Source organism: Toxotes jaculatrix, chromosome 7 (assembly GCF_017976425.1).
Source record: "Toxotes jaculatrix isolate fToxJac2 chromosome 7, fToxJac2.pri, whole genome shotgun sequence".
Taxonomy (NCBI): Eukaryota; Metazoa; Chordata; class Actinopteri; family Toxotidae; genus Toxotes; species Toxotes jaculatrix.
In genome coordinates this window covers 26,775,919-26,792,205 of record NC_054400.1, presented here as the reverse complement: position 1 = coordinate 26,792,205, position 16,287 = coordinate 26,775,919, and the positions used below count along the sequence as shown (strand labels likewise).

The 16,287-nt window shown below is 44.1% G+C and overlaps 1 protein-coding gene across 1 annotated transcript in view; it reads left to right on the top strand.

Annotated features, from left to right (window-relative positions):
• Window positions 1-14,588, top strand: part of LOC121185076 (voltage-dependent N-type calcium channel subunit alpha-1B-like) — a 43,359-nt gene extending 28,771 nt beyond the window's left edge. Inside the window, exons 22-27 of the mRNA XM_041043053.1 lie at window positions 2,596-2,713; window positions 3,068-3,187; window positions 5,926-5,964; window positions 7,043-7,271; window positions 12,439-12,647; window positions 13,716-14,588. Coding sequence (XP_040898987.1) covers window positions 2,596-2,713; window positions 3,068-3,187; window positions 5,926-5,964; window positions 7,043-7,271; window positions 12,439-12,647; window positions 13,716-14,270 — 1,270 coding nt within the window. The 3' untranslated portion in view covers window positions 14,271-14,588. The remainder of the gene's footprint in view (window positions 1-2,595; window positions 2,714-3,067; window positions 3,188-5,925; window positions 5,965-7,042; window positions 7,272-12,438; window positions 12,648-13,715) is intronic.
• The last annotated feature ends 1,699 nt before the right edge of the window (window positions 14,589-16,287 follow it).

Here is a 16,287-nt window from a genome sequence, read left to right as displayed (position 1 = left end):
TGGGTCACAGTCTGAGTGTATTCAGATGACATAATGATAAGCATGTTCATGGGAAAGACACAAAAACTTCAGCCATCGGGGGGGGGGGGGGGTGCAGGTCCAGCAGCTGGGGGCAGGAGGAGGTGGAGATGGTGTTGATGTTAGTAATGAGGTAAAATACAGCAACACACTCACTTTAATATATCAGAAAAAAGAAAAGCTTAGTTGTATGTTTCGTCATTGTAATTCTATATTTAATGCATATATATATATATATATATATATATTTCTGCTGCTCCATCCTGACACGTGGCTCTTGTAAATCCTCTCTGCACTGTTTGTGCCTGATCTACAGAGGCTGAGAACTTAAGTACATTCTTGTCTTGTGTTTAATACACCAAGACAAAAATCTAAGATCAGGTTTATCACATGGAGACCAAACAGTATGATGTAATTTAGCACAGGAATACAACACATTTAAGCTGGATTTACTACATAAAAACTAAAACCTACGTTCACATTTACTGTGTCAAGACTGACAGTTAAGACAAGGTACTATGCACCTACTGTAACCTGCAACTGCTTTAACCTGGTGTACCAGGAGTATATAGCATAAGTACTTGGTCAGGTGTAAGGTTTAATTTACCACTGGAGCTTTTTGAAAGTATGATGGGTGCTACATGCAGATTGATGCTTCTCTGCTCGGCTGTGCTTAGACTCCTTAGCTACATAGAGGCAGCTAATGTGCACCTCCTTAAACCTGTTACAGTACGTGTCAGGGCCGCTGCACTGAGACCACTGTGATACCTCTCAGTAAAGGCTCAGTAAAATTCTCTTCTCCAGTAACTGTGGCCCCTATGAACAAAGGACATCCATGAGTGAAAACACTGCCTCTATTCATTTTGTTTGTATAAAAACCCCAAAGTCCACAGAGATGTTGTTAAACTGCCCAATAACACATGTATTTATTATGTATTTAGCTTTACCTTCAGATAAACTGACATCAACAAATATTATATTTAAATTTGAGGCCACACTTTATCAACCTAAAGGAATTCAGTTGTATTTCAAAAAGCTATGGACAACAGAGCCAGCTGTAAATTACCAGAGGACTTGCAGAGATAAGACAGGACACTGACTGTCTTGCTAGTCTCACCCAGAAGGCCTTTCCTCGAATGTCTGAAAATGTCAGATCACACGGACATTACTTGGATAAACTGACCGCATGTTTGAAATCTAAATGGTTACTTCCTCTCCTGGAAAAAATATCACACTTTAGTAAAGGGTTAGGTTATTGACATAAGCAAATAAATCTGTCGGATTTATCCAAATCAAGCCCATCACTCCAGAGCACTCCTGGTGCAGCAGATCTGTGTTGCATGTGTTGTTGTATTTGTCACATTTCTGGATTTGTAGCGTGTTTCCCTGAGTGTTTGTGTTTTCACTTTTGTCTGTGTTTTCATATCTGGAGCGTTTTTATTTTTTTTTGTATTTGTATGTGCTTTGTCCTTAGGGGCCACTGTACAAAGTCAATGACTCATGATTACTTTAGGATTATAATCTACACTGTCAGATAATTCATGACTCATCCACACAGTGTTTAGTGTTGAGTTGATGTAACAACAATCAAAAGGGTAACTCCTACTCTGAACTTTAAATCAGTCTGAGTGTTAAAGGCCACTGAACCTTGAGAGAGAAGCAGATCTGCTCTTAACCAGCAGCTTAGGCTAATTTCCCATCCTGATCTTACCTTATCTTTTTCCCCACAATGAAACCAAAAAGTAGTATGCAGTAGTAGTATCTGAGTGTCTGCTATATGGAGAACAATGAGTGAGTAAACAAGGAGGGGATGTTGGACACAACCAGTGAGAGTGGTTGAGGTAACGTGGGTCATTAGGCCACTTGGTATTTGTGTCCGAGAATTCAGAGTCGCAAAAATCAAGATGTGCATTGTTCATGAGAACAACACACCGACAGTGTCTGACATATACCAAAACACCCACACCCATCATTTTCAGTGTAAGCTGGCACGCCAGCAGCAGCTTGAAGTGCATCTGTAAAATAATGCAATGCAGCCGACGTGTTGTGCTTTAAACTCACCGGTGGAGGAATGGAGGCTAATGAGTGGTGGTGTCTTGGACTCCGCACCAGTCAGTCAGTCAGAAATGAAGGCGCAGGAGGTGAAACGTACAAAAAATTTGCCTTTGACTTAGATATCCTGTGACATTGATAACTGTAAATCTCCACAGACACGGGCAGATCATACAGATAATGTAATAATGATATAACACAATGTAACATGGTCTCAGAAAAACCTACCATGTTAGAGGAGCTTCTTAAACAAAGAGTGGGTTTGCTTTTACTGTTTCACTCACATTTTCATTCAAAATAATATTCACAGAACTGTGTGTATCAAATATTGGATAATAGCTATATAGATGGTTCAAATCCAATTAAAGGTTTCACTCAAACCACTGAACTGTGCTCACACATTGAATATATATAGATCTAAATGTGAAAATGTTAACCCTGTAACCTGATTTACACTGTATGATGATGATGATGATGATGATGATGATTATTATTATGCTGAGCTGTGACTGATATAACACACAGGCCAGGTCATGATCACAACATCAAGCCATCACCTTCCTTGGTGATGGAGAAACCCAAGGCTAAGAGAACCATATCCAGGGGCCCGTCAGAGGACACACCAGACACTGCCGTCATTCAGGTACCGTCCAACACGTGGTGTGTATGTGAACCTGTACACATGTTCTGATCTGCTCCTGTTGAATGTGACAGGACTTAGTTGTTGTACTGATGCAATTAGTACTGTGGAAATGTACACTATAGTAAATTAACTGAGTGAGTCATTATATTAAGTCCAGCCTACCTGTGTGTAAGTGCAGGAGTTCGCAGGATTCAGAGTTTGTGTGAACATTACAGTAACATTGATCAGCACAGGGTTCAGGCTGTTTAACATCTGCTGCTTAAGGAGAAGTAAAGAGGAAAAGTAACTGTCAGTCCACCCTACCCCTACACACATCAGTGATGCTAATGGGCTTGTGTTTGTGTGTGTGTCCAGGAGTCAGTGGAGATGAGGAGGATGGAGACCAGTGCCAGCAGTACGATCCCAGTCCCTGGCACGGGTCTGGAGAACCAGGGCAGAGCTGCTTCTATGCCTCGCCTTACTGCTGAGCTGCAGGTAACATCTCATCTGCTCCACATTTGTGTTCAAAACTTAATTAGACTCAGTTTTAGTCTTAGTCATCTGACAAGGATGCATATTATTTATAGTCACATCTTAGTTGTTTCAGTCAATAACTAAAACTAAAGATCTTTACAGAGTTTTAGTCAGATCTTTGTCCTGCATTTTTAATTCTGATGTTGTGTTTTTCTAGCCTGTTGGGAGATTAGCAGAGAAAACACTGTGCCTCTTCATAGCAGAATGTAATGGCTCACACACACAGTGCTCATGTCATCCTGCTCTGCAGTGATACAACAGATCGACTCTCCTCAGTAAATCCACCTGTCGTTCCCAGACTCTGGCTGCTTGAACAGAGTCGCCCAGTCACTCCTGTCCTCTCGTCTGCAGAGCAGAGGCTGGATTCACTCACATATTCACTAAAGCACTGTTCAGTATCTGGGTTTAGCTTCAGATGAGCAACTTAAGCCGGCCAGATAACATTTTTGCAGTAATATACCTTTAGAGAAAAGCTGCAGTAAGTTTTAAATGTTTAACATCCTGCTTAAATCCAGCACTCAATCCTTTTTTTTCTCGCCCTTTTCCTCAGATGTTTTATCTAATTTTAAATGGGACTAAAGATTCATTTAGTCTGTACAATTGTGACATTTCTGTTATATTACACATCTTTATTACACAGGAGCTGTGAGCAGCACATTAGCAGAGTGTCTGCAGCAGCTTCATGTGTTCTTCATTATGTATTTATGTCTTTAAGTGTATTGAATGATGACTGATAGATTAGTTCATTTGTCCATTCATCTGCTCCCACAGTTTTATTTGTAGACAGAATCTGTAATAAAATTCCTCATAGTTTTTGTTGTAAAAGTCACTTTTTTCAGTTTATTGCTTTGTTTGTCTTTTTAAAAAGTGTTGTCAATCGATTTGCTTTTTTTTGGTCACAGTTTTTGTTGACTAAAGAAACACTGTACCACACCTACAACTTTCTGTTAACTTCTAACACCACCAGAGTGTTTGGAACTTTCTTTCTTTAGCGAGAGGGCTGTTAAACACATCTTATCATAGCTCTACATTTTCAGTGAGTGAAAGAAAAGTGTGCTGTGCTTACATTACTGAAAATAACCCAGAACAACAGTCAGTCAGTGAACGTTTCTTCTGAAACGGCATGGAAGCATGGACTCACTATTCATTCGGTTAAGGCTGAAAAACTCTAAATGAATCTTTCACTAGAACCTAAGAAATATAATAAGCCTCTCATTTCCTGAGTGATGTTGATATTGATCGATTCATGCATTTAAAGTGCATTCCTCTCACAGCCCATTTGGAAAGAGCTGTTGTTGATCCTACTTTCGCTGCAGAGGAGAAGTCTACAGTAATCTGATTAGATCCTGGCCGGCCGCCAGCTGTTTGTCCAGTATTCTTTTTCTCCTGCTGCCAACTGAAAAGATGGTAGTGGCTCCAAATGGCTTTGGGCACAAGATGCATGGGAGAGGAAGACGGTAATTGGGTTACTGTAGAAGTGAGAGAATCTAGAGTAATAATGAAAGGATGTAAAGAACAGGGGCGGGAGGTTGCCTTGTTGACTTGCTGTCTTATTTTTCTCACCTTTTGGAACAGAGGGCAGGAAATCCTTTAGCCAATTCAATTAATGCTGGCCTTTTGGAAGTTGCCTGCGGCTGCTGGAGTGTGCTGGGAACTGTACCGTGCAGTCTGAACTCTGGGGCCTCCGGTCCTCAGTTGCAGGAGTTTATCTGTCATTCTTGCTATTGCATTTCTTTTGCTTAATTTGAGCTGAGGATCAGGAGGTGACATGTGTTAAGACGTGTTCTGCTCTTTAAGATCCTTCTTTGTGCGCTCTTTAAGATCCTTCTTTGTGCTGTGGTGACATGGGAAACCTGAGTGACTCAGTCAGTCTGGCCTGTCTGTTCACAGTGAGGTCGCTGAGAAAGCAAAGCCCACTCTCTGTTCCTCTAACCCAGGTGATACTGGACATTCAATCCTGATTTTTGCAGTTTCATCACCTTTTAATATAGTTTGTGCCGAACCCTCATTTTAATCTGTAGGATATGCTCCGGTCGGCCTCTCTCCAAATAACAAGCCTGGCAGGCGAGAACAGAGGGAATCGATACTGGTATGTTCTCCGAGTTATCTGACAGAGTCACGGAGGCAGAGTCCAGGATGTGCTGAAAGAAGCAGACAGAGTGAGCACTGGACAGAAACCCACAGAAAAATATCTGTGTTTCATCCTGTGCAGTGTGTTATTTTTTTTTTCTCTCTGGCAGCTGATGAAACCTGCAACAGACATCACAGAACAGCACATGGTTCAGTAAAGTAGCTGACTGAAATACAGTGTTGAGGTACCTGAGTGTTTCTGGGTAATGCAGCTTGATACCTATTTGTTTTTTCTCCATGATTTTTAGTTACTTTACATATTTTACATGCCAGATGTAAATATGTAAAGTAACTAAACCACTTGCTATCACAAAAGACAGACAGTAATACTTGCCACTATCCCCCCCGGTCCTAAATAACTGTAAAGCATCAGTTTTCAACAGGATTGTGTCATTTTTCTACAAACAAAACGACTTTAATGACATAAGAACTGCACAGAAGTTGGCTGTCAGTGAAAGATTTGATCGCTTTCATCAGAACAAAACTGTAGCTGCTGCTGATGTTGCTTAATGTCCCTCATCTCTTTCTCTGCTGTTCTGTTTTTTTCTGCTTCCTCTCCTGTGAAACAGCGGGGCCACTCACGACACTCTCCAGGGATCCATCTACCTGTACGTACACGCTGTCACACAGCCTACAGTATATACCTGTTTATGGTTCCTGTATTGAGTGTATTGTATTGAGATGGTGATGTCAGATGATCACATGGACTCACATGGACCAACACCAGCATACAACCAGAATCACTATTATTCTGGATCATGAGCCTGAATCGTGTATGGCCCCGTAGCTTTAAAGCCCCTCTGTGTGGCATGTGAAAACTTCCAACTTTGACGCCCCCCAGTGGCAGGATTTGAGAGGACATTTTTGCCACTGCATCTGTTGTTACCAGCGTATGTTAAGCTATTTGTATAGGTCTTGTCATTGTTGATGCAGTTGATTCTGTGTGTCTACTAACATGACACAAAAATACATAGGATCCAGACAGGGCTGTAGTCTGGATCTTTGAAACCCTGAGGTCATGAGTTACTGCTCCAGCAGAACTCTTATCTAAGTCTTACCTACGACATTTCTGACCAGGTATGTAATTCTGGTTGAGGATCTAATGTCAAATTCCTTATTATTTAGCTTAAAAAACATGTTATATGTGTATGTGCAGTATATATATCTCATCACACATTAACAAGTTCAGATGGTTTCCTAACGAGTCCTTGTAAACAAAGGGAGTCTGTTTTAGCTAATGAATGAACTTCCACTTTGGATGAAACACCTGCTCCTTTATTCTTCAGCGGTACAGTGGAAATGTGGTTAAGTCAGAGCTGTTGGTGCAGGAGCACCAGGTGTTCCCACTGCTGCAGGCCTTATATAAAGCTATTAAAAGCTTTACTCTTCTATGTGGCAGCACAGTCAATTTGTTTAAAACCTTATGTATATTTTCACATCATTTCACGCCTTAATTGTCTTTAATCACGTGGTATCGTGAATAAAATTCTGGTGTTTTAATGTGGATTCATACCATCTGCAGTGGGAACAGTCAGATCCTGCTCAGTGGAGCGTGTCAGAGGGTTCAGTAAGTGAGTCAACAAATGAGCACTCAGAAGAATCAGGTGTAGTCTTAGTATGAAACTGGAGCTATATGAAAACTACAAGTGCTCAGTGACCCTCTCTGTCCCTCTATCCCCCCTTCAGTCTGTCCCTGATGCCAGTCCCATGAGGCGCTCAGCCTCCACTGTGGCCCCACAGCGACCCCAGGAGGTCAACCTGAGGGACTACACCCTGGAGAAACCCAGCCAGGAGCGGCCCCACCACCATCACCACCACCACCGCTGCCACCACCGCAGAGACAGGGATAAAGACAGAGAGAAGAGGCAGAGGTCTTTGGATACACCTCTAGGTGGACAACCTCCAGCCTCTGCTGGTTAGTCAGCACACACACACACACACAAACACACTGTGTATTCTAAAGTCGCTTTTGTTGGATATTTCTTCCAAAACACCCTCAGGACTGTCTCCTCAGTAACTGGTTTTAATGTTGTGGCTGATCGTTCAGTTGTTACATAATAGAAGAAACAAAAGAAACAGAAATAATGTCAGTGGACAGTCACACTGGCTGCCCTGTAACCAAACTCCAGTCTTAAAATACAATAAAAAAAAGAAAATGCTAAAATGTCAAATAGTAAAGTAACTATACAGGTGAGCAGGGCTGATAAACTGTTATACTGCATTTAGTACTGAATTCAAATATACTTGGACAAATCCTACATTATTGTTTGTTGTTGAGAAACAGTTGTCAGTCCTGAGAGACTTTATCAAAGATCTTTTTTGGGAAATTCACTCCCTCTCATTTTGGTGGAGAGCCTCTGCTGGTTGCCTGGCAACTGCTAAGCAACAAGTGTCCAGCACATCATCCCCATCAAACAGTAAATTGTCATTTTTAATATTTTTTACAGGTTAAGTAAAGGAGATGTTATTTAGTGGTGGGAGACAGAGTTTGTCCCCTATGGACAGAGCCAGGCTAGCTCTTTCCAGTATTAATGCTAAGCTAACGGGCTGCTGGCTGTGGCTCTAAATTTAATGAATAGATATGAGAGTGGTATTAATCTTGTCATCTCTCTGCCAGAAAGTTAATAAGTGTATTTCCCCAAAATGTTTCCCTTGGACAAAATGAATCATTTTATATAAGTGTCCTTGACTTTGACTACGCAGTGCTTTTTGCTGCAATGTACATTTTGGTTTAAACCTTTGTTAACAGTCACAGTTTATGGTGCGTTTCAGAAATGAAATTCAACGCTACATCAGAATCAGAATCAGAATCAGAATCAGGTTTATTGGCCAAGTTTGTACATACAAGTTTGTACATACAAACAAGGAATTTGACTCCGGTTTTTCTTCCTCTCCTGCGGTACAACAACAAAGACAACAACAACAACAACACACAACCGACGGAACACTAATGGTGCAAAAAATGTGGGTGGTGCAATTTGTTCCAGAAACTAAAGATAACTATATAACTATTTACATATATATAAATATATATCCAGGCTATTGACAGAATAGTGCAGGTTATAGTGCAAAAAAAAAAAAAAAAAAAGAGACACGTTGAAATGAGGTAGTGGAAAAATGTGCAAATATGCTGAAGGAGGTAGTGGGGAAAGAAACAGTCACATGTTCATCAGAGCCACAGCCTGGGGAAAGAAACTGTCCTTGTATCGGCTGGTTTTGGCGAGCAATGTTCTGAAGCGCCTGGCGGAGGGGAGGAGTTTAAACAGTTTGTGACCAGGATGTGAGGGGTCTGCAGAGATGTTTCTAGCACGGTTCCTAACTCTGACCTGGTATAGGTCTTGTATGGAGGGTAGGTCGGTGCCGATAATCCTCTCTGCAGCCCGGATTGTCCGTTGCAGTCCAGTCTTATCCCGTTTGGTGGCTGATCCAAACCAGACGGTGATGGAAGTGCAGAGGACAGACTGGATGATGGCGCTGTAAAAAATGATCAGCAGCTCCTTAGGCAGGTTAAACTTCCTGAGCTGACGTAGGAAGTATAACCTCTGCTGAGCCTTCTTCCTTAAACAGTCAATGTGGAGGGTCCACTTCAGGTCCCGGGAGATGGTGGTACCCAGAAACCTGAAGGATTCCACGGTGGACACTGTATTGTTCATGATGGTGAGGGGGAGGGGAGTGGGGGGGTTTCTCCTGAAGTCCACTGTCATCTCCACTGTTTTGAGCAGGTTCAGCTCCAGGTGGTTCTGACCACACCACAGGACCAGCTGTTCCACCTCCTGTCTGTAAGCAGACTCGTCGCCGTCCTGGATCAGTCCAATGACAGTGGTGTCGTCTGCGAACTTCAGAATTTCCACAGATGGATCACTTGAGGTGCAGTCATTGGTGTAGAGGGAGAAGAGCAGTGGGGAGAGGACACACCCCTGGGGGGCACCAGTGCTGATGGACCGGGTCTTGGATGTGATTCTCCCAAGCCTCACCTGCTGCTGCCTCTCTGTCAGGAAGCTGGTGATCCACTGACAGGTGGAGGCGGGCACTGTGAGCTGGGAGAGCTTCTGATGGAGGAGTTCAGGGATGATGGTGTTGAACGCCGAACTGAAGTCCACGAACAGGATCCTTGCATATGTCCCTGGGGAGTCGAGGTGGTGCAGGATGTGTTGCAGTCCCATGTTGACTGCATCATCCGCCGACCTGTTTGCCCGATAGGCAAACTGCAGGGGGTCCAGCAGGGGGCCAGCTATGTCCCTCAGGTGGTTCAACACTAGTCTCTCGAAAGTTTTCATGACCACAGACGTCAGGGCGACGGGTCTGTAGTCATTAAGTCCAGTGATAGTGGGCTTCTTGGGCACTGGGATGATGGTGGAGCGTTTGAGGCAGGAGGGCACTTCACACAGCTCCAGGGATTGGTTGAAGATCCGGGTGAAGATGGGCGTCAGCTGCTCAGCACAGACTCTCAGGCAGGAGGGGGACACTCCATCAGGTCCTGGAGCCTTCCTGGTCTTTTGTCTCTGAAGGAGCCGACACACATCCTCTTCACGGATCGTCAGGGCAGGCGGGGGGGGCTGGGGCAGAGGGGGAGGTGTTGCAGGTGGGTTCATTGTGTGGCCGTGAGGTGTGAGAAAGTCCTTATCAAACCTGCAGTAGAAGGTGTTAAGTTCCTCAGCCAGTCTGGGATCTTCTGCAGGGTGGGGGGATGGTCTCCTGTAGTTGGTGATGTGATTAAGACCTCTCCAAACTGATGCAGAGTCATTTGTTGAGAGGCTGTTTTTTAGCCTCTCACTGTAGCTTCTCTTTTCCACTCTGATCTCCTTGGTCAGTTTATTCCTGGTCTGTTTAAACAGGGCCTGGTCCCCACTCCTGTAGGCCTCCTCCTTGGCCTGGCGCAGCTTCCTCAGATTGGGAGTAAACCATGGCTTGTTGTTGTTATATGTACAGAAGGTCTTGGTCTGCACACACATGTCCTCACAAAAACTGATGTACGATGTCACAGTGTCAGTAAGTTCGTTGATGTTAGTGGCTGCAGCTTCAAAGACACTCCAGTCAGTGCAGTCAAAGCAGGCCTGTAACTCCAGCTTTGACTCCTCTGTCCATTTCTTCACAGTCCTAACCACAGGCTTAGAAGATTTTAGTTTCTGCTTGTAGGTTGGGATGAGATGAAGCAGACAGTGATCAGAGAGCCCTAGTGCTGCGCGGGGGACAGCGCGGTAGGCATCTTTCAGAACCGTGTAGCAATGGTCCAGTGTGTTTGAGTCTCTGGTGGGACATTTGATGTGCTGCCTATATTTAGGAAGCTCACGTGTTAGGTTTGCGCTGTTAAAATCCCCGAGAATGATAATAAGGGAGTCCGGGTGTTTTCTCTCAGTGTCTGATATCTGGTCGGCCAGCTGTTGTAACGCATGTGTTACGCAAGCTTGGGGGGGGATGTAAACACCGACCAAAACAAACGAGGAGAACTCCCGCGGTGAATAAAAAGGTTTACAATTTATGAAAAGTGTCTCTAGGTGAGGGCTGCACGACTTTTCTAACACTGTGACATCTGTACACCAACCTTCGTTTATATAGAAGCAGATTCCACCACCTTTCGTTTTCCCTGAGAGCTCAGTGCAACGGTCCGCACGGAAAAGTTGGAAGCCCGGCAGCCGAAGTGCGCTGTCCGGGATGCGCTCACAGAGCCAGGATTCAGTGAAACACAAGGCGGCGGATCTACGAAAGTCCGAGTTGGTTTGGTTGAGCAGCAGCAGTTCATCTATTTTGTTCGCCAGGGAGCGGACGTTGGCCAGGTGAATAGACGGGAGCGAGGTTCGAAGTCCCCTCTTATTACATGTGATCACATGTAATAAGCCATCGATAAAAATGTGTACGGGTGTTAAAGAAGGAGTGGAGGAGTGGAGACCCTGCAGGGTCTCAGCTGTGATAGAGATCAGCAGTGGTCTCTCTGGGTCTGACTGTGAGACGGCAGCTCCAGACACACAGAGACTGAAAGACATGACCCCACGACCCATTGATTAATAGGTAGCTGCTCTGCAGGGTGAAGCTGTGGAGAAAGAAAAAAAGTCAGTAGAAGGGATAAAAACCCTTCACTGTCTGTCTTAAGGCTGCTGCAGAGTTCTCTGCTTCAGCTGAGGACAGAGTGTCCAAAGGTCCAGCTTCTCACTGAGTGTAGACAGAGTGGTGTTTATAGGCAAACAGTGAGGCCAGTATTGTTGGACTGAAGATCCTCTTATCTGGTATTCTATCATTTTAGGTTCTTTTTATATTAGACTTTAAGCATTTACAAAGAATTTTGTTCTTGTGAGGGTGGATGAACATCTGAAAAAGTAAGAACATGGACTGTTGTTGTTTTTAACCGGTGGCAAGAAAGAATTACAATACAGACTGGATCTGTTCCTTGGCATGTTCCAGACAAGTTTTTTTGAAAATTTCAGACGTTGTGGACAAAGTTAGCTTATGAGATTTGAGAACATGAATGATTACATACAGGACACATTCATACGCAACACTAAAAGAATGAGACCAAATGTGGCCTCCAAACACAGTCTTGACTGATTGGATCTCAATGTGTCTTGGGTGCATTCACACCTGTACTTAGAGCTGTCCACTTGTGATCGGATCACCTGAGACTCTTGCTAATACCAGGTCTGAACAGGACCTCAGTCTTGTAAGTGATTTCCCAAATATACACCTGCGTCACCTGCAAGAGCACACAGCTGCGTTTTCATTTTGACATGTGACCTCAGGAAAAGCACGTGTGTGAATGATCAAATGCACAATGGCTGAATTCCATGTAGCTGCTTCAGTTTCAGGGTCCTGGTATTGTCCATAGTGGTACACTGTCATGATTTAGTGGGACACTGGAACAGAACAGAGCCATCGTTCATGTTAGTAGTGAAACCTGTGCTTTTCCTACTGTGACAAATATCTGCTGAGAATAATAACTTCTTATTTCTTACTGAACAGAAATAAATGCCATGACAAGTAGACAGGCACTCCAGAACCAAAGTAAATCCATCAAAAACTCTAATTTTATCTAGAATAGAGAAACGTACACTTTCACCCTGTAATATTTTCCTAATCCCCGGTTGCACCAGGAGAGCCAGGGTCTGACCCAGCTGCCTCCAGAGAGCGAGCCCACGATCGCGGACGCTCCCACGAGAGGAAACACCACCACTCCTCAGCGGACAAGCAGCGCTACTACTCCTGCGACCGCTTCTGCAGCCGGGAACACTGCCACACCAAATCTGCCACCGCTAGCTGCGCCGCCTCCCCCAGCGAGGGGCAGGAAACCAGCAACAAGCAGGTGGGAGAGCACAGGCGTGTAGAGTAGGGCCAGATGAGACTTAAGGCCAGGTGAAGAGGATTTCTAAAGGGTCTGTGGTTTCAGCCATTGCTCAAAATGATACTTTATACTTTTCACAGCAGTTTTGATGGCTGATTAAAACTAATGCTGTTATATCTGATGTGTGAAGTGTGACTGTTACAGTTCATCCACTTCCAGACCAGCTAAAATCTACCTGCAGGCTGCAGATGTCCATGTAGTGAACTGGCCAGCCGCTACACAGGCACAGCCTATGTTGTATTGCTAACACACGGCATGGTGGTGCTTGTGTTTGTTTGTTGGTGTGTGGTAGGGTCCCCTTCAAAACATGTTGCAGTGTGTACGTTTTGTTGTGAATATTAATGACCCATGTGAGATTTCAGCTTAAGTAAACCAGCTTAAAGAGCAGCTCCATTAAGACACACACCACCTTTCCACTTCATAGTAGTTTTACCTCTGTGAAACTAGAGGCCTCAGAGGCCTCTGTGTGTAAATGGATCAGTTCCATCATAAATGTGTCCTAGAGGTGAACTGCTTTGACCAGATGTGTTTCTTAATACAAGCTCGTTGTCAGTCTGCTATACATCTGCATGTTGATGATGACTGACGCAGCAGCGCGGCCTTAGACCAGTATGGTGCAGGTAGCGTGTTGAGTGTAGGAGCGGCAGTTCAGGAAAAAGTGAGAAGAAGCAGGGAAACTGAAGGCTGATGATCCCTCTGCATGCTCGTATTACTGCTTTCTCCTCTGTCTGCCTTCAGTGCAGCCTCTCATGGCCTTTCACTTCTTTTCCCACTTTCTCTTTTCATCATTTTCCATCCATTTTGTCTGTCTGTCGTTACCTTTCCGTTAGTGTTTGTTCTTTCATCCTTTGTTCTGTCCCTCATTTGTTCTGTGTCATCACATATCACATTTTGATGTCTTTCCTTTCCTCTCCTCTCCTCTCCTCCCTCTGGTGGCCCTGTCCCTGTTTCCTTCCCTTTACCTTTCCTCTCTTATATATTTTGCTCATCGTTCTCTCGTTTCAAATTGCTTGTTCAATTTTCATCTAGGGCAGTGGTTGGGTTAAAGGCAGCCCAGTGGCACTGAGTTCCAGTTCTAGCACGCCAAGCCGCGGACGTCGGCAGCTCCCCCAGACCCCCCTCACCCCACGGCCAGGGGTGGCCTACAAGACTGCCAATTCTTCCCCCGTGCACTTTGTGTCCAGCCAGGCCTCTCTGAGTCCTGGCCGGCTGAGCCGCGGCCTGTCGGAGCACAACGCCCTCCGGCACAGCGGCTCCCGCCACTTCCCCTGCCCTGTCACTCGTATCAGCTCCGAGCCCTTCTTGGGCCGGGGCCATGGCGATGCCCTGGGCAGCCCCTACGGCAGCCTCCGGGACCAGCTAGACGTCTTCCAGGATGTGGCGTCACTGTCGCCCAGCCCCCGTGCCGGACGCTCATCTTGGACCGCACTGCCTCGCATGATGGGAGCCCTGCTTCCGGCTCCACAGCAGAACCTTGGGGTGCCCAATGGGTACCACTTCAGCTTCGGGGGCAACACCAGCCCAGGCTCTGGCGTCAGGGCACCCAGGTATTACCAGGAGGCAGAGGAGGACGAATGGTGCTAGCATGGCTTTAAACCAACCTTTTTAATGCATTTTTGAGGAACTGTGATGAGTTTTATCATCTTCTTTGAAGGCTTTAGTTTACATTGTCACTGTGTGTGTTTAATGCTGTATTTTAATCCTAACTTGGAGAGCTAAGTTTAGGGAGAACATCTAAACAGGGAGAACACTTGAAGTGGGTAATATTTGAATGTGAACAACAAATTGTAAGGGCACATAGCGTTATGAAGCAGAGGAGTAGACTTTTTGCCAACATCAGATATCTTACCGTAGCTATCCTTGATTTGCTTTGACCAGTGTTTTGTTGACACCACCATATCGACCCTCAAACTGCATTACATCAGAAACACAGACTATACACAAGCTATATTTTGCAAAGATCTACATGATAAAACGAGTTCAACAGCGCTCCACTCTGTGTACCGTCAAATCTCGATGAGGCACATATGCAAAATCAGTTTTTTTTTCAGACTCAAGATGAGTCGTGCTCTCTTTATCAGCCGCTCTTGCTTCTTCCACATTATTATTACACCCAACAGGGCAACATAAAGTCTAACAGACCATTTAATTTTCAAGCTGTACGTGAAGTCAGTTATTGAATCAAACAGTAGCTGAAAGTGCGTTTGAGAGTCAGTATGGCAGTTTCAAAAGGAAGTGATGGCACTGCACGTCATGGAAGCAGGACAAAAAGCAGCTCAGTAGTTCAGTGAAATGATAGTTTAAAACGTTGGAAAACCTCAAAGACATTATGACACTGTACAAATAGCTGTGATGTTCTTTAGTTTAGGACTCTACCATTCTATGATTATGCCTAATCCTTTATGACATTCCCTTTGTGTCAGTCAAACAGATGAAGTGCTGTCACACAGGCAGCGGTGATTGTTTACCTGTTAAATGTTTCTTGCAAACTTGAAGAGAGAAGCAGCCCGTGGTAGTGAGAAGTACCTGACTGACTGATTTGTTTTCTATAAAAATGTCCTTGTAGATGTTTTCTTTTCTTTGTCTTTTTTTTTTTTTTTTTGTATGACGTTAAAAAAAAAAAAAAAAAAAAGACCACAGTGTGTTTTACGTGAACTGCTTCTGGTTTGCCATCGTTTCAGGTCTAATGTTTCTTACAGACTTCTTTGCGATGTTTTAAGACAAAGTGCCTATCCTTTTAGATATACTGTAGAAAAAGATGCAATGTCAACTGTTTTCTAATGCATCCACACTTGGAGTAGGTGTTTGGTTCATTCTGCATGTAGCTCTGCTGGAAAACATGTTGTACAGAAAGCCTTATCTGCAAGGAGAGAAACGATACCTACAGTACGCTTAAACGACAGGAATCAAAAAATGACCTTATGAAAGTTGATTATTTTTCTTGTTTTTGATAAACCATGAAAAACGTTGTGGAAACACTATGAAAACTGCATAAATATATTTGTCCAGCTACGTTAATGCCAGTAACACATTGTGCATGTTTAGATGGTAGACCTGGCCAGCTACCTGCTATGACCACCGTGTAGAGTTTCTTTTCGATTTATTTATTTATTTGTTTTTTGAAAGGGTGTCCCAGTGTGAGCTCCCGTCTTATTTGAGCTGCTGAGTGCGTTGGTCAGCTGAGGTCTGATGGGACTGAGTGGTGGGGAGGTGTGACAGAGTCTGCATTGTCTGATTTGGGACCCAAAGTAGCAAAGGGTAACGTAGTCTGACTCTTGATGGGTATTTGGGTCAAACCAGGCGCTGTGTATGTGTATGTGGATTCAAATTAACATTGGTAAGCATCAGCTTTGGTGGATACATTTTACATATCTGGATCCAGTTTGTTGTTTCGTGCTGTTTCTTCCTTTAATTATTTATTTTTTTCATACTCTCATGTATAACTGGCAAAAAAAAAAGAAAAAAAAAACTGATCCTGTATCCTGTCATGCCAAGATAGTTCCAGCACTTACTGTACCATGGAGTCTGACAGCAGGAAATGTTACAGCAATCTAACTCATTCATATTAAAGATCAGGCTTTGGTGTCAGAATGAAAAAGTT